This window comes from Octopus sinensis, linkage group LG14 (assembly GCF_006345805.1).
Source record: "Octopus sinensis linkage group LG14, ASM634580v1, whole genome shotgun sequence".
NCBI lineage: Eukaryota > Metazoa > Mollusca > Cephalopoda > Octopoda > Octopodidae > Octopus > Octopus sinensis.
This window is the reverse complement of record NC_043010.1, coordinates 58,570,227-58,595,639: the sequence shown is the minus strand read 5'-3', so window position 1 is coordinate 58,595,639 and position 25,413 is coordinate 58,570,227. Positions and strand designations below refer to the sequence as shown.

Genomic DNA, 25,413 nt, shown 5'->3' with positions numbered 1-25,413 from the left:
TATATATTTCTATCAGTGAGACTTCTATGTATTTCCTGCAGTCTATATGACATACAAAACTGTCTATAACTGCATATTTACAGTATATAATGTTTAGCAGTAAGTGTATATGCTAAACCCTCATAAACTATGTCAGGGAGACGTCTAAAATGACATAAATCAGAAAGAAGCATAGTCTAAAGAATAGAGCAGTAATTATTACAAGAAAAGTTTTATAAGTTGGACATGGAGTAACCCAAGGTTTCACATCTACAAAGCCTCGACTTCTGAGCATTTGCTCACAACTGCAATGCAGAGATTTTAGATTTTGTATTTGTATAGAGTCTGACGGGATGTCCACAAGGCTTTGCTTTGTGGATGCAAAACATTGGGTAACTCTGTGTCCAAGATATAACATTTTTGTTGTTATATATATATATATATATAGATATATATATATAGATATATATTTACACACATGCATAAACACACAAACATATATATCCTATTATGCATACATACATACATACATACACTCATATATATATATATATACAGAACACTCTGCATGAATGTCATTCATCTCTCATATAAACATCATGGTACATAAGAATTGTTATAAATCTATATCTATCAAAACTATATCTGTCTGTTTGAATATCCATCGCTCTGACCATCCGTCTCTCTGTCTGTTTGTCTGTCTGTGTGTCTATCTGTCTGTCTCTTCTCCTCTCTGTCTTTCTCTCTCTTATTTGTTTGATATGGAATATAATATTGTTGTTATAATTCAATATACTTTAGGGTCGTTTCCAGTGGAAGGGACCAAAACACTGAGGCCCAGTTCTGTTGCTATTGGATACAGGGGACAACTGACAGATTCTTCTGTTCTCACCAAAATGGGATGACTTTAAGTTATTAACTTGAAGAAATCCAATCTTTTAATTTGGATGTTGAAGCATTCCTACTTTCGGTAAGGTTTTCTGATTTCTGTAAAGGATTTTATTGAGAAATCATCCAGAATTATTTTACCTTGATTGTTCAATACAGTTTTAAATGTATCTATTTCCTGGAAAGAAATCTTAATTTTCATTTGACATCTAGATTAATTAATTTCAAATGTGGTTAGAATATTATTCAATGTGATATTCAGACATATGTCACATAATATCATGCTAACATATTTTGACATCTCATAAATATTGTGTTTTATTTATACTTCTCTTATTTTTCAAAATTAAGATAAACGAAGTTCTTTTTAATCTAAAATATTCTCTCTTTCATTTTCTACAATGCTCTTCCTTCTGTCTGGGAGACTTGCAAGACTCCTCTTCCAAAATTCACTTGTCCATGATGAAAAATACTCCTCCAGTTTTGTTTTGACCTCGTCTATAGAATTCATATTTTTTCCATCCAAGTGATTTTGAAGATTGCGGAATAAATGATAATCAAATGGGGCAATGTCCAGTGAATATGGTGGGTGGGGCATCGTTTCCCATTCAAACTGCTCCAGCCTTTGGAATGTCATCCTCACTGTCTGTGGCCAAGCATTATCCTGATGGAAGAACACCTTTCTTCTCGAAACCAGAGACAGTCATTTTTCTTCTAGCATTGGCTTAAGCCATTCAAGCTGCTCACAGTGGATCTCCTTTGTTATCATTTGGTTTAGGAGTTAAAAGTTCAAAGTGGACTAAACCTTTCATATCCCATCAAACAGATAACAACACCATACGTGGGTGAAGACCTTCTTTAGCCTGTTAATGCTTAACTTATATTTGTATAATGAGTACCTCTACACAGAGACACACAGAATAAGGGAGTGGGGGAGAAGAAGAAGAGGAAGCAACAGCAGCAGCAGCCTGTTGAGATGATCACTTTGGGATGAAAGTTTTCTTTTAATGAAAAAACAGTGTCTGATGTTAAGCTGAAGTTAACTTTGATAAAATTATTTGAGGTTTGAGTAAGTAATTACTAATTAGAAAGATATATATATAAAGAGAGAGAGAAAGAGAGAGAGAGAGAGAGAGAGATAGGTAGCATCACTATCATCCCTGAATTTTGATGTTGAATAAAAGAATTGATGTTAATGCTTCTATAGTTAAATAACAATAATTCTGTCAATTCATGGAAAGACTAGTTAGTGGAAAAGAGATTGAGATATCTATACTTTAAAGAAAATATGCAATTGTGACAAGAAATTTCAGACCATTCCATGTTTTAAAAATTTCTCCCCAGTGCATTCCTTACATAAGGGAGACAATCAAACATTGCCCCACAATATATGCAGTTACCTCCCGTATTTATTTTCAGTATCTCCACGCTTAAGGAGATATTTAAGACTACTTCGAAGAAGTCTGAAATTCTTATCAAATACACAATTGCCACGCTCTTGGTGGATATAAATCACTGGATTTATATCCAACTTTACAAGCATGTACCATTTTCTTTCTACTAAGTAAAACTGCATCATCTGTAATATCTACAAGGGTTCTCTTGATAGAAAACAATTTAGTGAATAATGCCACGACATACACGAAGACATGTCATAAATGTTCACTCCTTTCTTTCAGCTTTACCATAATTGACATGAAATTTTTAACAATTTCAACAAAAAATTCTTTTTAAAATCTCAAACATTCAGTGAAATTTTTCAATAAAAATTTTCTTCTGTAATTTCAGATAAACTAACGAGATATGATTTAACATTCTGTGATGGAAGTAGGCTGTGTGTGGAATACATACTTACTTGCAAATGTCCTCAATCTATTACTACACAGTTGTGTCTGTGTAGATCTGAGCTATCATGTAGAAGAAGAAAGCAGTCCCTTTACTTTTGTTGGGGATATTGCTGCTGACACACAGATGGAAGAAACGGACTCTCTTGTGGGAAATAATTTCATCACATACAACCAAATGCAACAGCAATGGACAGAGAATTCACATTTATTCAACGTCACACAAGATGGTAAATTGTACACGGCTCAAACATTGGATGCTGAGAAACTGTGTACATATGAATCAGAGTGTGTTAGATACATCAAAGTTGCTGTACGTAGAAGGAAGACATTTTTGAAAATTATTAAAATTCAGGTTATTATAGAAGACATTAATGATCACAGCCCTGAGTTTGCTCAGACACAACTGAATATTACATTTGATGAACGTGATGGAGAAGGAGCCGAAAGATTAATTCCAGATGCCTTTGACAAAGATGTTGGAATGGAAAATTCAGAAATTACATATAAATTGAAGAAACAATTTAGTGATCCATTTATATTGTCTGTGAGAAAAACCATCACAGGAAGAGCAAAGATAGGAATTATTCTTGGAGAAAAACTAGACAGAGAAATCAAAGATAGTTACAATCTAGAAGTGATAGCTAATGATGGAGGGCAGCCTTCAAAAGAAGGAATTTTACATGTTCATATAAAAATAATTGATGTGAATGATAACTCACCGATTTTTTCAAAACATATTTACAATATTTCCATCAAAAATACACATCCTAACAACAACCCCATTTTGACATTGTCTGCAAAAGACCCAGATTCTGGCAACAATGGTAAAGTGTCTTATTTCTTTAGTCCGGAAACACCAGAACGTACAAGAAGACATTTCAGACTGAACCAACAAACTGGGGAATTATTTGTAGAAAAACCATTATCACAAACAAAGAATATTCTCAAGATGTATGTGGAGGCGAAAGATGGAGGGAATCCTTCTTTAAATTCCTTTGCCATTGTACGAGTGAATATTCTCAATGAAAAGAACCATCCTCCCAAAATAGGGATCAATTTTGTGTCTGAATTGAAGAAGGACACTGCAGCGATTTACGAAGGAACTAAAGTGGGCAGTTTTCTTGCTTATGTGAATGTGGTGGACAATGATTTTGGAGCGAATGGAGAAGTGAGTTGTAAATTAGAACATGATAAAGTTGTCCTCTCACATTTAGGATCAAAGGAATACAAGATTACTCTGAAGAAACCACTTGACAGAGAAACATTAGACCATTTCAACATGAGAATTGTGTGTGAAGACAATGGAAGCCCTGCTTTAAAGACGGAGAGAAAGATCTCAATCCAAGTAATGGATGTGAATGATGTGCAACCGCAATTTACCAAAGATACATTCCACTTCCTCACCTATGAGAATGGTAAAGCAAACTTTCCTATAGGTTTTATCAATGCCACTGACCCAGACCTGGCAAGTGCTGGTCAACTGACGTTCTCACTGTTGAGTAAAGACAGAAATAACATACCGTTCCAGGTGAGTGATTATGGTTTTATTACCAGCAACATACCATTGGACAGAGAAGAAGAAGACATGTATAAGTTTGAGGTTTTTGTCAAAGACAATGGTAAACCGTCGTTGAATAACACAGCGAATGTTGTTGTTGAGGTTTTAGACAGAAACGACAATAATCCGTATTTCATCTACCCTACAACTGACCCTTTCCATATCAATGTCCACTACCACCCGCAAAGTACCAATGCCATCACTGTGATTAGAGCGTCTGACAGAGACAGTCATTTAAATGCGTTCCTCAAATATGGAATACTTGACGGTAACAATAAACGCTTGTTTACACTCAACTCTTTAACTGGTCAAATGTCTTTCTCGCGTGCACCTCATCTCAACGATGCTGGCTCATACGCACTGGTGCTTGTGGTCAAGGATTCTGGAAGCCCAGTGTTGTCAGCCACAACTACTGTGTCTTTGTCATTAAGGGTCACTAACAAGACATCAGCACCGATGCCGACTGTCCACTTAGAGAAGAACAGAACACTGGACGTACCATTATTGATTATCCTTGTAGTAGCAGCTGTAATAGTAGCTGTGGTGATTGTAGTGTCGATCACACTGTGTATTGTGAAATGTAGCAGTGGTCAGTCTCGCTCTGCCAAGAGCACTAGGAAAGGTGTTAATAGGTCAGCTATATGTAACAGAATTGATCAACCTTTACCGTGTCAGAGCAGCAGTATTCCTGGTACCCCAGTGAGGTACTCTTCAGAGATGAATAATAGAAACATGCCATTTGTGGAATGTAAGGAAGATTTCTACCCGCAGTATGAGTCTCAGATTGATTGGTCAAACGTGGGTACCCTGGAGAAGAGTCCACCCAATACAATATTGGTAAGTTACTTATAATCTATCTGCCAATCTGTCTGTCTCCATCTATCAATCTATCTAGTTACCTATCTGTCTGCATTCTTCCTGTCTCTTGTCTGTCTTCCTAGCCATCTATCTGTCTGTTGTCTGTCTGTCTGTCTATCTATCTATCTATCTATCTATCTATCTATCTATCTATCTATATATCTATCTACTCATCATTCTGTTTGTCTTTGTCTCTACCTGTACACCTGTCTGTCTCTCTGTCTATCTTCCTACCTCTCTCCATTATTCCACCCATCCACCCTCCCGACTCTGTTTATGGGTCTATATCCAATCAGATTTATTCTTTTTGCATAATCCTCCCCCTCCTGATCATCATTGTTGACATTGTGGCAGTGCTGGTAATGTCATCACTTTTTGTCATCCTCATCATCTCAGCTGTCCTCATCATTGGAATTATGTTAACTCCCACGATCTTCAGCCACAGAGTTTCAGCAAGACTCTACACCTGTCATTCAAAATGCTGAAAATAGCTCACAAATTCTTGCAAACCACACTTTAAAGTGAAGGACATACCTGACCGTACATTCCTTGACATATATGAATATGGAATCGTCAATATGTGACAGCTTTTAATTACTGAGCTGCTCAGTGAGGCTGGCCTGGGGTTAAATACCAACAACAGCAACATCAACAATACACTCAGTCTCTGTTCTCCTCTACAAAGGATTATACTCCTTTTTACTTCCTCTTACAGACCCCATTAAATATAGGGATCTCTTAGAGACCCGATGAAAGATAGGGATCAAATCCAGAACCTTGAGACAGGCCATAATTTGTAAGATTTCTTTAATTAAATAATTAACGACACATAAAGAGGTAATAACTGTGTGTCTTGTAGACTGGTGCCAGCAGGTTAGGACCAATTTAGTTGATGTTTAGCCTCGACTTGTTCTGGTTGCTGATGTTAGAAATGGAATATAAGGAGGAATGGAATTCCTGTAGGTTACTAACAGTGGGGAAGAAGGATTGTGTGAAGTGTTTAAGTGGAGTCAGGAGTGAGAATGAGAGAATTATAAAGTAGGCCATGATGAGAAATGAAGTGTTTCCCTGGTTGATATGCTGAGAGGATTTCTTGTGAGAAACAGTTCAGAGGAGCAGAGGATGTTGCCATGGAGATGGAATGTGTAAGGAGAACACATAGCACATCTATGAACCAGTGGCTCTTGTGTGAGTCTTTAAAAACCAGTTCAATGTGGTTTTATTGGTAATTCTGTGAAGGCCATTGTACCTTCAGCCCCCAATGCCACCCATCCAGATATCTGGAAAGTACAACTGTGAATGGATATTTGATGAAGTTATATACAGGACGGCCCAAAAGTAGGTTTACAGTTATCATTCAGGCACTTTAAATTTCTTTTAAAACATTTCATTACATTTCAGTTTTTATCTTACAATTAACTCAATTAGCTTAGAATAATGGGTTCATATTTTTTCTTCATAATTAAGGTCTAAACTGTTAACACATGAATGCAAAAGAGATTGTTGAATAACTGTAAACCTACCTTTGGGCCACTCTATATGTGGGGCCTATAATGAGGGGCCAGTACAAATTATGTGAGGTCAGACATAGTGTCTGTCATAATGTCTGTTGTACATTTGATCAAACAAGTTTTATTCAATGTTGTCAAATTGTTTCTTTTCCCATTCCAGTTACCAACAAGAATTAAGAAATAGACCCACATCACTGCCAGAAAAACAAATATTATTACACAAATAGACTTGAGAATATTCTGTCAAGATCTTACCATTCTGGAACATTCCATGAACACACACACATGCACATGCACACACATACACACACACACTACAGTAGGTCACACACTAATATACACCCTAGAATTCTGAATCCATATTCTATCAAAGTTCACACTACATTACTACATAATATGTATGTGTGTATGTATATATGTACATATGTTGATTAATGTGTGCATGTTCAGAACATATGTATGTTTATATACATATGTTTATATATGTATGTGTGTGTGTGTGTGTGCATGTAGACTGAAAGAGAGGGACTAATAATGGATTAGTAACCCAGGTGAAACACTGGTCTTTTTGGCTCTGAGGAAGATGGCTGGGGCTAAGGGGTTCCCCATGTTTTCAGTCAATGAATCAAATGACTGAACCACGAATGCACCCAAACACATATCAGAAACAGCTCTAAATCTATAAGAAAAGAACAAATATATATAACTCATTATTTTCTGTCTAATTTATAAATATATATAGAGATAGACACACCCACACACCCATGCACGTGCGCTCACACACACACACACAGGGTGTGGTGAATATATTGTCTAAATTATGCAAAAATGAAAATAACACTGATATCTCATTTTAACATATTTACCAAAATTACATAAAAAGATCTTGAATTTATTCAATAAAATCGCCATTAGCTTCAACCACAGCCTCCAAACGACTCTGGAATCTCCTGCAGCTCTTCTGAACGGTCTCCTTGTTTAAGTTGGTGAATGCTGCCATAATCCTTGCCTTCAGTTCTTCTTTGGTGTTACAAGGAGTTTACTTGGTCTCTCCCTCAACTGTGCCCCACACATAATAATCAAGGGGGTTGCAGTCTGGGGAGTTAGGTGGCCAGATGTTAGGGGTGGTGTGGTTGCAGAAATTGTCTGACAGCCATGACTGGGTTCTTCTGCTTATGTGGCATGGTGCAACCATCTTCTTGACCCAGGACAGCACTCCCTCCTCCAGGAACTTGATGTCGGCCTCTGTGTTGAGTCTGAAGACACGTGGGAAGATGATTGGAGGCATAATGTCACCATCACTAGTGATCACTCCAAACACCATGATGTTGGCTGGATTTTATCACTCTTGGTACATGTCCTCAGATTCACACCCAAACACTCTGAAATGTCCATACTGGAGCCTCTGGCATGACTTCCAAGCAGTAAAGCATGTCGTTTCCAAATTTCTGGCCGAGTGAATTGTGTCATGGTGCTGTTTTTCTCACAAGACGGTGCCCAGCTGACCCTTCTATACTGTGTAGTTGACAAAATTAGAAACAAACAATGTGCATGTGTGAAATTAAAAATATAAATTAGCAACAATTTACCCATTCTCCCCAATGTGTGTGTGCATGTGTGTGCGTGTGTGTGTATATATATTACAAATGACACAAAGGGAAAATGGAATTCACGAGATTGCTTATTAATCATAATAAATATTTCAACCCATTTTGCATTTGTCCTTTGCTGGTGAGATTTGGAATGACTGGTTGGGGTACATCATTTGCTGCACCGCATGATTCAAAGGACCAGTGCAAGATTGGTCGAAATCATTATTGTGATTAACAAAAATCTCATGAATTCTATTTTCCTCTTCTCTCATTTGTTATATACTGGATGGAGATAAAGGAATTCCTGAAGAAAATCCAGTGGCACTAATAACCAAACTGTTGCTGACATCAGATAGCCAAAGACAGTGAACATGCTTTAAATAGCATACTACAAGATGTACACACAAGTTTCATATATATATATATGTATATATATATATGCATGTCATATTGTGTACATCTGTCTGTCTGTCTATCTATCTATCTATCTATCTATCTATCTATCTATCTATCTATCTATCTATCTATCTATCTATCGATATTTATATGGAATTATATAAATCATAATAAGTCAGGAGGTATGAGAGGTGAATACATTTATGTAACCACTTGATATCTTATGTGTGAGAGGAAATCTGAGCACTTTCACACACATCCACACACGAAGGAGTCTGTACTTGCCTACTTCACTCAAAAGGTTTCGGTCAGAATTTAGATTTATTTATGTATGTACATCCATATATACAAGTAGAAATATAGACATACATACAGAAATACACACAAATACATGTATATTGAAATTTATATTCAACTACCCTATATTAACACATATAATTATCCTATTTTGTATATCTATATACAACACACTCATTTCACAACACAACCGATTGTTACAACAACAATTGCACAACACTCCATTGTTATACTATAAACCATAGAACTACAAACTGTGTATATTTACACAGCACACAGTCTATACACAGCTCTTATGACACACACACACATCACTGCAGTATGTGTGTAGAAGCAGTGTGTGTGTATGTGTGTGCAGCAGACTACAGCAGCAGAAACAACAGCAGCAGTAGTTACAGCCTGAGATCCACATCTCTACTACCACACACACACACACACACACACACACAGAGTGACACACCACTAGACACTCCCTCACACACTGCCACACTGATTATGGATGATACAATGGAGGTAATCTACATCTATCTTCTTTCATTTCCCACTTTCCTCTTTAAATCATGTGAAAAATTAAGAGACAAGAGAAAACCAAAGGGACATTCAGAGAAACACCCTATATCACCACAAATATCAGCAAATGTTTTACTCACAACATACAACTTCACTGGGAAAATACTAACTATTATTATTATTATTACTATTATTAGATTATTTAATAATCCAGTGTCATCTCACAAATATTCTGGTTCTATATTGATAGAGTTTATAATATTGTTATTGTTTTATCTCCTATGTTGTTGGTTAGGTGAAATTGATGCAAAGTTTTGTCTCACAAATCTCATTTCTCACAGGAAATCTCCATTTTGTCTTCACAACATTCCGTCTCTTCTCTTTAGCCAGATTATTTCATTTGTAGATTTCCTAGACACTTAACAATATACCCATTTTCTTACTTAATATTTCTCTTCAACATATCACACTATCTTTTATAGATTCCCATTGTAAATATCTTTCTATTTAATTTTACTTCTCAATATTTTCTCATATCATTCATTTGTTATATTCATTTTCATCATCATATCTGTATTTTCAAATGATGTTCATAAAATAACATTTATAGAAACAGGTTTAACGAATAATTTTATCATATGAACAATCATAAACACAGAGTAGCAGATATCGTCTGATGTCAGACATGGTTGTTTGAGGGATTGTGTGAGCAATTTGTTGTGGAAAATATATTTTAGTGTCAAAGTGAAGACAACAAGACATAGAAATACAAGTGGATCTTTTTTTTCTGTGGTGTGTGTGGATTAGTAATGTTCAAAATAATAATAATATTTAATGATAGCCATTCGTTAGACACATTGTTGTATATTGTGAATAGCAGCAGACATTTTGCTGTGATACAGAGTCATTTGGTGATTAATTTTCTTACGTACATGTATATATTATATATATATATATATATATATATATATATATATATATATATATATATATCTGTGTTTGGTTCTGTCAGTATTTATTGTTTAAGATATTGTTCAGTGTATATATTAACATTTCAGCATGACCTATACGTTGTATATTGTTAACGTAGTGTATAATCACTGGTGTATACATTTTTAAACATGGCTATATAATGATGAGGAATCTTGTTAGTTGAAGCCTTTTTTTTTCCTGTTGTTTTTTGATGATCAAATTTCGTATATACCCTTTGTAATCTTGCAGAAAATATAGATTTTTTTGTGAGTCCCAAAGTGTATATTTGGAGTTTATTGTGTATTATAGTGTGTAAATTCACAGAATAGCTTGCAGTATAGAAAGCATATTTTCTGTTTAATGCTTAATACAAAGTGTATATATTTTGTACATGATTATGTCATAGAGATCCAAAACTACACATACATACATAGACATACATACATACGTGCGTATGTACGTACGTATGTATGTATTTAAATATACAACTGTGTACATAACATTCACCATCCAACTCCTTCATCTCCCATCTACACATCATGGTCAAGGAATTGATACAAATCAATTATTTAAAAAGCTAGTTCTCTCTTTCTTTCTCTCTTCCTCTCTCTCTCACTCCCTCTCTTATTTCCATAACATGGAAGACAATATTGTTGTTATCTTTCAATATATTTTAGTGTCACACCTATTGGAAGGGACCAACACACTGAAGCCCAGCTATGTTGCTATTGGATACAGGGAACAACTGACAGATTCTTCTGTACTCACCAAAATGGGATGACTTTAAGTTATTAACTTGAAGAAATCCTGTCTTTTAATTTGGATGTTGAAGCATTCCTACTTTCGGTAAGATTTTTTTCATTTCTGGACTGAATTTTTATTGACAAATTCTCATGAAAATTTTTAATCAATTTTTGTCTTAATACAGATTTCAATGTATTTTTTTCTTGAAAGGAATTTAAAATTTTCCCTTGAACTCCAGAATAAATTATTTTAACGATACATAATACATTATTCTCCATTTGATATATCCTACTTATTATGCAATTCAGTATTCAAACATATATTACATAATATCGCACTAACCGACAGTAATCAATGTCTTAGGTAAAAAAATATAGCAACATTATTTATCTTTAAGACACTATAAAGCATAAACTTATTATTATGTATGTATGTATATTTACAGAGAGAGAGGGGGAAGAAACGAGAGATAGAAGTAGTAGTAGTAGTAGTAGAATCTGAGCAAAATCACTATCATGGCAGATACCAGTGTCACGTGAATTGGCACCCATGCCAGTGGCACGTTAACAAACCCCGTTGTAAAAGAAATGGCATCCATGGCACTGGCACATATAAGCATCCTTTAAAATCTCGGAGTGGTTGGCGTTAGGAAGAGCCTCCAGCCATAGAAAACCATGTTAAATCAGACTGGAGTTTGGTGCAGCCTTCCAGCTTCCCAGCCCAGATCAAACTGTACAACTCACGTTATCATGGACAATGGACATTAAATGAATAACAATAATGATAATGATGATGATGATAACTACGACAAGAAGAAGCTTGTGATTAGTTTGTAATGAAGGTCCATTTTTAAGTTAAATAAAATTGACAAATATTAAGAAAAAGATATCACATACCATGATAATTAAGATGCAATAATTTTGATAACTTAAATTCCTAGATAACATTATTTGAAACTGGAGTATTAACTTTATATTTATGTGTGTATTATATATGTGTATTATATATATATATATCACACACACCACATATATATATATATATATATATATATATATATATATACATACGCATCTGTGTCTGTATCTATTTCCTTATCTAACTTTTTATACATACACACATAGATAATTAAATAAATACAGTAAGAAAGAAAAATCGAATGATCGAAATGATGAAAGCAAAAGAGAGAGAGAGGAGGGGGTAGATAGAAAGAGAGATAGATAGATAGATAGATAGATAGATAGATAGATAGATAGATAGATAGATAGATAGATAGATAGATACATACATACATACATAGCCTGATAGACAAATGTTGAAACGCAAAATGAAGAGAGAGGGACAAGCACAAGTGAAAGAGATGAAAGGAAGTTAGAGCTGGTTTGCTTGAATAAATTCTCAAGGAATAAGAAGTTTAGCATAAGAGAAGGGACAGACAGACAGACAGATAGATAGATATCAGCATTATGATCATAAAAAGTTGGTGTTGAACTTAACAGTGAAGAGATAGTCATTAACTCATCCAGAGTAACATATCCACTTTTCTGTATTTTCATGGACAGGTTAGTTAATAGAAAGACATAAGAGATTTCTATATTTTCCAGACCATATTATTATATTGTAACACATCTCACCAGGTTATGTAAAAAATAATAAGGGAGACAATTAGTCATTGTAAGTGCCATAAATACAGTTACCTCCCGTTCCCATTTCGTGCAAAATTCTCATCAACCATCTTGTTTTCTTTATTTTTAAACAAATTAAATCGTTGGTTTTATATTCATTTGTAAACGCATGTAGCATTTTATTTGTAATAAGTAAAATTGCTTTCATTGTGATATCCAGAAATGGTTCTCTTGACAAAATTTATTTAACAATGCTATGACATACACTAAGACATATCATAAATGTTCACTCCTTTCTTTCGACTTTAACATAATTCACATGAAATTTTAAACAATTTCAAGAAAAGATTCTTTCTAAAACATCAAACTTTCAGTGAAATTTTTCAATAAAAATATTCTATTTTCTTCTTTAATTTCAGATAAAACCACGAGATATGATTTAACATTCTGTGATGGAAGTAGGCTGTGTGTGGAATACATACTTACTTGCAAATGTCCTCAATCTATTACTACACAGTTGTGTCTGTGTAGATCTAAGCTATCATGTAGAAGAAGAAAGCAGTCCCTTCTTTTGTTGGGGATATTGCTGCTGACACACAGATGGAAAAACGACTCTCTTGTGGGAAATAACTTCATCACATACAACCAATACAGAGACAAAGACAGGAAATTCACATTTGTTTAATGTCACACAAGATGGTAAATTGTACACGGCTCAAACATTGGATGCTGAGAACTGTGTACATACGAATCAGAATGTGTTAGATTTATCAAAGTTGCCTTACGTAAAAAGAAGACATTTTTGAAAATCATTAAAATTAAAGTAATTATAGAAGATATTAATGATCACAGCCCTGAGTTTCCTCAGAGTGAGATAAATCTGACATTTGGTGAACGTGATGGGGAGGGTGCTGAAGGATTGATTCCAGAAGCCTTTGACAAAGATATTGGAATGGAAAACTCAGAAGTTACATATAAATTGAAGAAACAATTTAGTGATCCATTTATATTGTCTGTGAGGAAAACTATCACTGGAGGGGCAAAGATAGGAATTATTCTTGGAGACAAACTAGACAGAGAAATGCAAGATAGTTACAATCTAGAAGTGATAGCTAATGATGGAGGGCAACCTTCAAAACAAGGAATTCTACATGTTCATATAAAAATAATTGATGTGAATGATAACTCACCAGTTTTTTCAAAACATATTTACAATATTTCTATCAAAAATACACATCCTAACAACAACCCTATTTTGACATTGTCTGCAAAAGACCCAGATTCTGGCAATAATGGTAAAGTGTCTTATTTTTTGAGTTCAAAAACACCAGAACGCACAAGACAGTATTTCAGACTGAACCAACAAACTGGGGAATTATTTGTAGAAAAACCATTGACATCACAAACAAAGAATATTCTCAAGATGTATGTTGAGGCGAAAGATGGAGGGAATCCTTCTTTAAATTCCTTTGCCATTGTACGGGTGAATATTCTCAATGAAAAGAACCATGCTCCTGAAATTGATATAGATTTTGTGTCTGAATTGAAGAAGGACACTGCAGCTATTTACGAAGGAACAAAAGTGGGCAGTTATCTAGCTTATGTGAATGTGGTGGACAACGATGTTGGAGCAAATGGAGAAGTGAGTTGTAAATTAGAACATGATAAAGTTGTCCTCTCACATTTAGGATCAAAGGAATACAAGATTACTCTGAAGAAACCACTTGACAGAGAAAAATTAGACCATTTTAACATGAGAATTGTGTGTGAAGACAATGGAAGCCCTGCTTTAAAGACGGAGAGAAAGATCTCAATCCAAGTAATGGATGTGAATGATGTGCAACCGCAATTTACCAAAGATACATTCCACTTCCTCACCTATGAGAATGGTAAAGCAAACTTTCCTATAGGTTTTATCAATGCCACTGACCCAGACCTGGCAAGTGCTGGTCAACTGACGTTCTCACTGTTGAGTAAAGACAGAAATAACATACCGTTCCAGGTGAGTGATTATGGTTTTATTACCAGCAACATACCATTGGACAGAGAAGAAGAAGACATGTATAAGTTTGAGGTTTTTGTCAAAGACAATGGTAAACCGTCGTTGAATAACACAGCGAATGTTGTTGTTGAGGTTTTAGACAGAAACGACAATAATCCGTATTTCATCTACCCTACAACTGACCCTTTCCATATCAATGTCCACTACCACCCGCAAAGTACCAATGCCATCACTGTGATTAGAGCGTCTGACAGAGACAGTCATTTAAATGCGTTCCTCAAATATGGAATACTTGACGGTAACAATAAACGCTTGTTTACACTCAACTCTTTAACTGGTCAAATGTCTTTCTCGCGTGCACCTCATCTCAACGATGCTGGCTCATACGAACTGGTGCTTGTGGTCAAGGATTCTGGAAGCCCAGTGTTGTCAGCCACAACTACTGTGTCTTTGTCATTAAGGGTCACTAACAAGACATCAGCACCGATGCCGACTGTCCACTTAGAGAAGAACAGAACACTGGACGTACCATTATTGATTATCCTTGTAGTAGCAGCTGTAATAGTAGCTGTGGTGATTGTAGTGTCGATCACACTGTGTATTGTGAAATGTAGCAGTGGTCAGTCTCGCTCTGCCAAGAGCACTAGGAAAGGTGTTAATAGGTCAGCTATATGTAACAGAATTGATCAACCTTTACCGTGTCAGAGCAGCAGTATTCCTGGTACCCCAGTGAGGTACTCTTCAGAGATGAATAATAGAAACATGCCATTTGTGGAATGTAAGGAAGATTTCTACCCGCAGTATGAGTCTCAGATTGATTGGTCAAACGTGGGTACCCTGGAGAAGAGTCCACCCAATACAATATTGGTAAGTATGAGATTATGAAATTCTTCCTTAATTCTCTAATAGACATATCACTCTTCAGATATCTTTTGTAATTAATGTATATCTTATATTTTAATGAATGTATGTAATTAACATGTTTGGAACCCGTTTGTTCTCCTATTATCTCTGTTCCGTCTACTGCCATCGACATTTTCATAGCTGTGAATAAAGAATTAGGATATACAAGATTGGGGACATTCCAATATTTAGGGCTTCTGGCAACACCATTCCTGTTGGTGCCAGTTCAAGTAAATAGGGACTTGGTGTGTAGAGAATTCTTCCTTTGAGTTTGAGTCGTACGAATCTTTGTAATGTTGGTCTCTGACAGAAACACCCCCAATATACCCTGCAAAGTGGTTGCTGCTATAAAGAGTATTCAATCATACAAACTTTACAAGAACTGAGAATTCTCTGAGAGATATGGACTTTTGACCCGACTGACACTAGAGGAATCTCTTGAAAATAACTGTTTTGGTGTTTGTTGACCTGTTCAGCCCCATAACAAGATGGAAAGCAGTCACGTGAAGATGATGGTTATGATGATGATGACGGTGATGATGGCAGTGGAGGTGTTGTTAGTGGCTGTGTTAGAGCCTCAATGAGATTGAGAATGTACTCGTATTGGTCAAGAATATTGTCCACCATACAACTGGTCAAGCATAATACCATTCGTATGCTGTTCAGGCTTAATTTCATGCACTGACCAGACTTAATGGCTGTCATATTTGTCAGACGTAATGATGTCATACATTTGGTTAGACATAATATCTCCCATACACTTGGTCAGTTATAACTGGTCTGTCATACGTTACTCAGTCACTATATCGGTCATGCATTTGGTCAGAAACAATTTAAGTTATACATTGACCTGACAAAATGCTTCATAAATTTTCTCAGACAATAGTGTCATACATTTGATCAAACATGTTTTTCTCAATGTTCTCTTGAATTGTTTCTGTTTTTTTTTCTTTTCCTTTCCAGTTACCAACAAGAATTAAAAAATAAAAGCATGTCTCAGCCACAGAAATGCAATGTTACACAGACAGACTTTGGAATATTCTGTCAGGATCTTACCATTCTGGAACATTTCATGGAGACATACATACATACACACACAAACACGCACACACTGTATACATGCAAGCATACATATTCATACATTGACATACACTGTACACACAGTTACATACACATATACGCACACACATGCCCACACTCTCAAACACACACACACACACACAAACAAACACAACCATATCTAGATATGTAAATATTGACCAATGTGAATGAGTGATCAACACTGCATTGCTAAACAAATAAAATACACACACACACATATATAAATAAGAATGTATGTATGTATACAAATAATGTTTGATTATTTGTTTACACTCCCTTTTAAGATGAGGCACAGATACATAAACTTGCGTACATACACGTGCATGTATACATTCACAGAGAGGAACAGAGAGAAATGAAGTGAGAGAGAAATGCTAACCATTCCATAATGATATTCACACCAATTCTATAAAGAATTACATTACTTTATATCAATATTGAAACATTGTGGAGTGGGACCGTACGTTTGGTGTGAGTGTGTGTAGTTTCATATCTTTATGCATTGTAATATATACAAATATAATGTGTATTAAACAAGTCACTTCAATCCACCAGATGATATAGTAATTTCTAATAGTCAACTGATATTTACACATATCCCCAATGTAATTACTGGTTAATCTCCAGATTGATTACCTGTTAATGTGATGATAAACACACTGCATTTATATATACACAGACATATGCAGATCTCTATATATATATGTATATACATAAATACATGCATATACAGCTATGTATGTGTGTATGTATATATGTATGTATGTATGTGTGCATGTATGTATGTATGTATGTGTGTGTGTGTATGCATGCATGTATGTATGTATGTATGTATGTATCTATGTATGTGTGCATGTATGTATGTATGTATGTATGTATGTATGTGTGTGTGTGTATGCATGTATGTATGTATGTATGTATGTATGTATGTATGTATGTATGTATGTATGTATGCATGTATGCATGTATGTATGTGTGTATGCATGTATGTATGTATGTGTATGTATGTATGTATGTATGTATGTATGTATGTATGTATGTATGTATGTATGTATGTGTGCATGTATATATAAAGCTAAAGTATTATTTATTTTAACTCGCAATGCCATATTCCTGACTCTTCAAACAATTAAAACAGTTTAGAAACTTAAAGGTAACACTCATAAATTTGCAAGTGTGACTAAATAATTACACTCTACTTTATGTATTGAGTACATTTATGCTGCTTGGATACACTTAAACATAGACACTCACTAATTGCCCTCCATTTCTCTCTCTCTCCTTCTCTGTGTCATATATATATATATATATATATATATATATATATATATATACATATATATATATATATATATATATATATATATATATATATATATATATATATATAAACATATATATATACATATATATATATATATATATATATATATATATATATACATATATATATATATATATAATATTATAGTATATGCATGTGGACACACACATATACAAGTAGAAAAGTAGATAGATACAAACATATATAGTTATGTGTATATATATACAACTACACAACATATACGTATCCTCTATTGTATATCTATATACAACAACACACTAACTCGTTTCCCAACACAACCGATAGAGTTACTACACATCACACATCGTTACAACACACCAGCATAACACAACACTCCATTGTTATACTATAAACCATAGAACTACAAACTGTGTATATTTACACAGCACACAGTCTATACACAGCTCTTATGACACACACACATCACTGCAGTATATGTGTAGAAGCAGTGTATGTGTGTGTGCAGCAGACTACAGCAGCAGAAACAACAGCAGCAGTAGTTACAGCCTGAGATCCACATCTCTACTATCACACACACACACACACACACACACAGAGTGACACACCACTAGACACTCCCTCACACACTGCCACACTGATTATGGATGAGACAATGGAGGTAAGTCTACATCTATCTTCTTTCATTTCCCATCTTTCCTCTTTAATATCATGTGAAAATATATAAGAGACAAGAGAAAACCAAAGGGACATTCAGAGAAACACCCTTATATCACTCAAAAATATCAGCAAATGTTTTACTCACAACATACAACTTCACTGGAAAAATACTAACTATTATTATTATTATTAGATTATTTATAATCCAGTGTCATTTCACAAATATTCTGGTTCTATATTGATAGAGTTTATAATAATTGTTATTGTTTTAGTCTCCTATGTTGTTGGTTCGGTGAAATTAGATGCAAAGTTTGTCTCACTAAATCTCATTTCTCACAGGAAATCTCCATTTTGTCTTCACAACATTCCGTCTCTTCTCTTTAGCCAGATTATTTCATTTGTAGATTTCCTGCAGACACTCTAACAATATATCATTATATTCCCAGAAATATTTCTTACTTAATATTTCTCTATTCATTTTATCATATCACAATGTATAAATGATGTTCTAAAAGCATTTATATTAACGATTTAATGAAGGAGGTTTTCATAATGAATCTATAATCACAGAGTAGCAGATATCGTTCTGATGTCAGACATGGTTGTTTGAGGGATTGTGTGAGCAATTTGTTGTGGAAAATATATTTTAGTGTCAAAGTGAAGACAACAAGACATAGAAATACAAGTGGATCTTTTTTTTCTGTGGTATGTGTGGATTAGTAATATTGAAAATAATAATAATATTAATAATGATAGCCATTCGTTAGACACATTGTTGTATATTGTGAATAGCAGCAGACATTTTGCTGTGATACAGAGTCATTTGGTGATTAATTTTCTTACGTAAATATATATATATATATATATATATATATATCTGTGTTTGGTTCTGTCAGTATTTATTGTTTAAGATATTGTTCAGTGTATATATTAACATTTCAGCATGACCTATACGTTGTATATTGTTAATTTTGTGTATAAACATGGCTATATAATGATGAGAAATCTTGTCAGTTTATACATTGTCTTTCTGTTGTCTTTTGATGAACAAATTTCTTATATACACTCATCTTTATCTTTCAGTAATTACATATTCTTTTGTGTATCACAGAGTGTACACTTAGAGCTTATTGTGCTTGAAACAGTGTAAAGTTGCAGAATATTCTGTAGAATGGAGAGAATATTTACATTTTAATGTAGAATAAAAGTCTATATATTTTCTACATGTTTCTATCAGTGAAGCTTCTATGTCTTTCTTGCTGTTCATATGGCATTATATATAAATCAGTGTATATTTGCAGCGAGGCCTCTAATTATCTCTCTCTCTCTGTATGTCTATGTGTATATATATATATATATCCTACTGTATCTATTGAACATTCTCCACGAAGCTTATTCATCTCACATATAAAAATTGCAGTAGATGAGAATTGTTAGACATCTATGTCTGTTATAACTCGATCTCTCTTTCAATTCCTCTCTCCTGGATCCCTTTTTTGTTCCCCTCTCACTCTCTTATTTTCATAACATTGAATACAGTATTGTTGCAATCTTTCAATATACTTTAGGGTCATTTCCAATGGAAGGGACCAATACACTGAAGCCCAGCTCTGTTGCTATTGGATACAGGGGACAACTGACAGATCCTTCTCTTCTCACCAAAATGGGATGACTTTAAGTTATTAACTTGAAGAAATCCAATCTTTTAATTTGGATGTTGAAGCATTCCTACTTTTGGTAAGATTTTCTGATTTCTGGAGAGAATTTTATTGAGAATTAAATATTAAATCAACTTTCCTAGTCATGGCGAGCGCCAGTGACACATAAAAGGCACTCGTGCTGGTGACATGTGAAAGGCACTTGTGCCAGTGACATGTAGAAGGCACTCACTTCACTCTTGGAGTGGTTGGCATGAGGAAGGGCATCCAACCATAGAAAAGATGCCAAATCAGACTGGAACTTGGTGCAGCTGTCCAGCCTAGCAGTTTCAGTCAAATCATCTAACCCATGCCAGCATAGAAAGCGGACAGTAAATAGTGAGAATGATGTTGAAAGTTATTTGGTTCCTCAAATGAAATTATTCTTTCATTTTAACTTTGTGTTGAAGATCAATTAATTTTAACTTAATTTCGTATCTCATCACACACTTGATACATTCCACTAGTTAATGATGCTATACTCAGACATACAACACTTCCTATCACACAATAACACATTTAAAAACATTATGGAATGAAATACGTTTTGTTTTGTCGGAGTCATGAGACTACAGCCATGCTGGAGCATCACTTGAGGATTTTAGTGAAATGAATCAAACCCCGATACATTTTTTTCTTTAAAACCTGTTATCAGGCTTTAAGTAAAAGGTGTCTTTGCTGAACTGCTACGTTACAGGGACATAAACACACCAACACTGGTTGTCACCAATGATGGGGAACAGACACACATACATGCACAGATACTTGGGAAAATAGATTTTCTCAAATGTTCATTAGAGGTAGTGGATACTTTCTGCTACCTGGGGAACAAAATTAGTAGTGAGGAAGGGTGCACAGTGAGTGTAATAGAATGAGAATAGGATGGAGACAATTTAGAGAGCTTTTATCTCTGTTGGCAATGAAAGGAAGATTGTATGATGCATGTATACTAACAGCAATTCTACATGGTGCTGAGATATGGGCCCTGAATGCAGAGGACACGTGAAGACTAGAGAGGAATGGAGCCAGTATGCTCTGCTGGATGTGTAATGTATTTGTACATGTTCAACAGAGGGCTAGTGAGAAGACTTACTGTGCTGGTTTGGTCTTGTGATGTGGACGGATGCTGACAGCTCCATAAAGAAGTGCCAATCTTTCAAAGTAGATGAAACACATGGAAAAGGAGACCCAGGAAGGCACTGACCTCATGATGCTGAACCTTTCAGGAAAGCTGACAAAGAATTGGGGTTCTTAACACCTTGCTGTATGTAAGAAGGGTCTCCTCCACTTCCCCTGACGCAAGAGTCTTGTGCTGGTGCCATGCAAAAGGCATTTGTGCCAGTGCCACACAGGAGTGCTTATGCCAGTGTCACATAGAATGTTATGGTGCAGCACCATGTGGAAGCATTCTTGCTGGTTCCTCATTAAAAGCACCCAGTACACCCTGTAAACTGGTTGGTGTTAGGAAGGGCATCCACCCATAGAAGCCATGCCAAAACAGACAGTGGAGCCTGGTCCAGCCCTCCAGCTCTGGTCAAGCTGATCAACCCATACTACTGTGGAAAACAGAAGTTGAAGGATGATGATTGCACACACACACATATATATACACCCACACACATACATATATATATATACACACACACATATATATATGCACACACACACACACACAGAGAAATGTTGGGCATAAGAATCATCGGATGTGGCATGCAAGAGAGACGTTTGCGCTGGTATGGTCATGTAATACGGTTGGATGAGGAGAGATGTGTGAAGAAGTGCCATTGCCAAACAGTTGAAGGAATCCAGGGTAAAGGTAGACCTAAGAAGACATGGGATGAGGTGGCAATGACGAAAGACTGAAACCTCTAGAGATATGCTGTGACTGTGAAGACCTGACGAATAAAGTGAGTTCATGGCTGTATCCTACACCAGCTTCACACAACCTAACCCCAGCCCATTCAAATTACCTTGGATCACAGGACGGCCTGCTGTGCTTATCTTGGATTGTAGGCCAACCTATTGAGTCAAGAACTTCAACATTAAAATAAATTTCAAATGGAAATTGTAGCTCTGATACACATGTCAGTGGCATGTAAAAAGCACCAAATGAATGTGACTGATGCCAGTGCCGCCTTGACTGGCTTCTGTGCCAGTGGCACATAAAAAGTACCAACTGATCATAGCTGTTACCAGCCTCCTCTGGCCCCTGTGCTGGTGGCACATAAAATGCACCTACTACACTCACAGAGTGTTTGGCATTATGAAGGGCATCCAGCTGTAGAAACACTGCTAGATCAGACTGGAGCCTGGTGCAGCCTTCTGACTTCCCATACCCCAGTCGAACTGTCCAACCCATGCCAGTATGAAAAACAGACGTTATCTATGATGATGATAACATAAGATCTGCAATTCTAATGGAGGGCTGAAAACACATTTTAAGGTGCACAAAGATGAGAGCTTAAATGCAGCTTTTGGTGGTACAAATCAGATATGCAATTTATGGGGTGATTTTTCAATAGTGTCTGGTTTAAAAAGCCATATCAGATGTGATGATGACTCTAAGATGAAAGTACAAGAAGTGGTCGATTTGCATGAGGAGTACACAACCACCATACAGATATACACGTGTGTGCGTGTGTGTATATATAAAATCATTATCATTATCGTTTAACGTCCGTTTTCCATGCTGGTATAAGTTGGATTGTTTGACTGGGGTCTGGCAAGCCAGGAGGTTGCACCAGGCTCCAGTCTGATCTGGCAATGTTTCTACAACTGGATGCCCTTCCTAATGCCAACAACTCTGAGAGTGCAGTGGGTGCTTTTTACATGTCACCGGCACAGGAGCCAGACGGTGTGAGGGGGCTGGCATTGACCAGGTTCGAATGGTGCTCTTTACTTACTACTGGCACGGGAGCCAGTAAGGAGGCTCTGGCATGGGCCATGTTTGGATGGTGCTTTTTACATTCCACTGGCACAGGAGCCAGTTGGGGTGAGGGGGCTGGCATCGACCACATTCAGATGGTGCTCTTTATGTGTCACTGGCATGGGGAGCCAATCAGGTGGCACTGGCAATGACCGACGCATGAATGTTGCTTATTGTGTGCCACCAGCATGGGAGCCAGTCGGGTGGCACAGGCATCAGTCACAACTACAATTTCCATTTGATTGTAGTTTGATTTGATTTTGATGTACTTGATTCAATAGATCTCCTCATGTCGCCCGACGATCCAAAGGTACTTTTGTTAAGTGGGCTAGTTATGTGACACTGGTGTAGGCTACAGCTGTGATCTCACTTTATTTGCTGGGTCTTCTCAGTCACAGCATATCTTCAACATTGCCAATGTTTGAAGGTCATGCTTCACCACCTCATACCATGTCTCCCTCTTCCCTGGATTCCTTGAACTGTTTGGGAGTGACACTTCTTCACATAGCTCTTCTCATCCATCCAGAGTACATGACCATACCAGTGCAGTCGTCTCTCTTGCATGCCACATCCGATGCTTCTTATGTCCAACATTTCTCTCAGGGCACTTACACTCTGTCATGGGTGCACACTGACATTACACATCCAGTGGATCATGCTAGCTTCATTTCTTTTGAGCCTACGAATGTCTTCAGCAGTCACAGCCCATGTTTCACTGCCATGAAGCACACATGCATCATACAATCTACTTTTCACTCTGAGCAAGAGGCCTTTTGTCACCAGTAGATGTAGGAGCTTTCTGAACTTTGCCCAGGCTATTCTTATTCTAGTGGTAACATTCTCTGAGCATCCACCACCACTACAGACTTGCTCACCTTGGTAACAGAAGCTATCAACTACTTCTAGTTTCTCTCCCTGGCATGTGATGGAATCTGTTTTCTGAGCATCTGTGGTGTTTATTGCCCCAGTGCATCTGCCACACACAAAAGCTATCTTCCTGGTTTAACCTTCCTTTGATGTTGCTACACCTCTTATGTGTCCATAGCTTAGACTGGGTACATCTTATGCAGTTTCTACCTACATATTTTCTATAGATCGAGCAGGGCCATTTACCTCAATGGGATTGTGGTGTGTTCGCCTTCCTACTTACTGGGTTTTGCGACATTGACTCTAAGGCCCTTCGATTCTAAACCTTTCTTTCTCACCTGAAATGTTTTCTCTCTATATATACATATATGTGTGTGTGTGTGTGTGTGCAAGGTAAGAAATTGTAATGATCTTTTGAACGTTGATTGAGGAGGAATAAGCTATGAATCTTCTGTTAGTTGTGTTTTTGCTAAAATTTTTGAAATACACACACACATTTATATATGACAAGCTTCTCCCAGTTTCTTTCTGCAAAATCCTTTCACAAGCTTTGCTCTATCCGAAACTATGGTGGAAAACACTCGCCTAAAGTGTCACATGGGGACTGCACTGGGAACCATGTGCTCAGGGAATAAAATTTTTATGACACAGACGTATCAAATTTTAATCTGTGTCTTAGTTAAAAGAAACACTATTTATCTCACAGACAATAAAATTTCCACTTTGATTCTAACATATTTACAAAAGATGAGAGAAAGTGAGAAGGTATGGGATGGAGCAAAAGAGAAAGAGATTGAGAGAGGCAGACAGGGAAATCACCATCCTCACATGACATACTGATATTGAATGAAAGAGAAAGGAGATAGTCATTACTGTATCTAGCATTAAATATCAAGAGTTCGGTCAATTCGTGGAGAGTTTAATTGAAAGAAGAAGTAAAAGATATCCATATTTTTAAGAAAACATAATGGTGGTGATATGTGGTTGCACACCCCGTCACCATATTTGAATAGGGTCTCTCCAGATCACGTTAAACTAAGGGAGATAATTAAAAATTGTACACGCCATAAATGCAGTTACCTCCCGTGTCCATTTCGTGTATCTTTCCCGTTTCTGATGATATTCAAAACTAATACGAACTTGTCCAAAATCCTCAATGAAATACTAAGACCATCTT

The 25,413-nt window shown here is 36.1% G+C and overlaps 3 protein-coding genes and 1 long non-coding RNA gene across 4 annotated transcripts in view; all 4 read left to right on the top strand.

The window, feature by feature from the left end:
• Window positions 1–16,874, top strand: part of LOC115218781 (cadherin-23-like) — a 43,347-nt gene extending 26,473 nt beyond the window's left edge. Inside the window, exons 10-15 of the mRNA XM_036509388.1 lie at window positions 2,754–5,109; window positions 6,386–6,468; window positions 11,337–11,344; window positions 13,197–13,235; window positions 13,533–15,646; window positions 16,646–16,874. Of these exons, the coding sequence (XP_036365281.1) occupies window positions 2,754–5,109; window positions 6,386–6,468; window positions 11,337–11,344; window positions 13,197–13,235; window positions 13,533–15,646; window positions 16,646–16,669 (4,624 nt within the window). The 3' untranslated portion in view covers window positions 16,670–16,874. The remainder of the gene's footprint in view (window positions 1–2,753; window positions 5,110–6,385; window positions 6,469–11,336; window positions 11,345–13,196; window positions 13,236–13,532; window positions 15,647–16,645) is intronic.
• LOC118766018 (protocadherin-9-like) lies at window positions 3,647–6,932 on the top strand. Its single transcript, XM_036509090.1, has 2 exons — window positions 3,647–5,109; window positions 6,802–6,932. The coding sequence occupies exons 1-2, from the start codon at window positions 3,664–3,666 to the stop codon at window positions 6,823–6,825; spliced, it is 1,470 nt and encodes a 489-aa protein (XP_036364983.1). The 5' UTR covers window positions 3,647–3,663; the 3' UTR covers window positions 6,826–6,932.
• Window positions 9,020–13,327, top strand: LOC118766021. Its single transcript, XR_005001948.1, has 3 exons — window positions 9,020–9,439; window positions 11,086–11,254; window positions 13,197–13,327. It is a non-coding gene; the product is annotated as an uncharacterized LOC118766021 (long non-coding RNA).
• A 1,723-nt stretch (window positions 16,875–18,597) lies between the features above and the next one.
• LOC115219374 overlaps window positions 18,598–25,413 on the top strand; it is a 100,348-nt gene continuing 93,532 nt past the window's right edge. The window contains exons 1-2 of the mRNA XM_036509387.1: window positions 18,598–18,747; window positions 20,315–20,483. The gene's annotated coding sequence lies outside the window, so the exon portion shown is untranslated. The remainder of the gene's footprint in view (window positions 18,748–20,314; window positions 20,484–25,413) is intronic.

Bases quoted from the DNA above. Each gene is read 5' to 3' on its own strand.
- LOC118766018 (XM_036509090.1), top strand. From the start codon at position 3,664: ATGTATGTGGAGGCGAAAGATGGAGGGAATCCTTCTTTAAATTCCTTT. The intron at 5,110-6,801 runs GTAAGTTACTTA...TTCCCATTCCAG, and splicing joins GTCCACCCAATACAATATTG to TTACCAACAAGAATTAAGAA.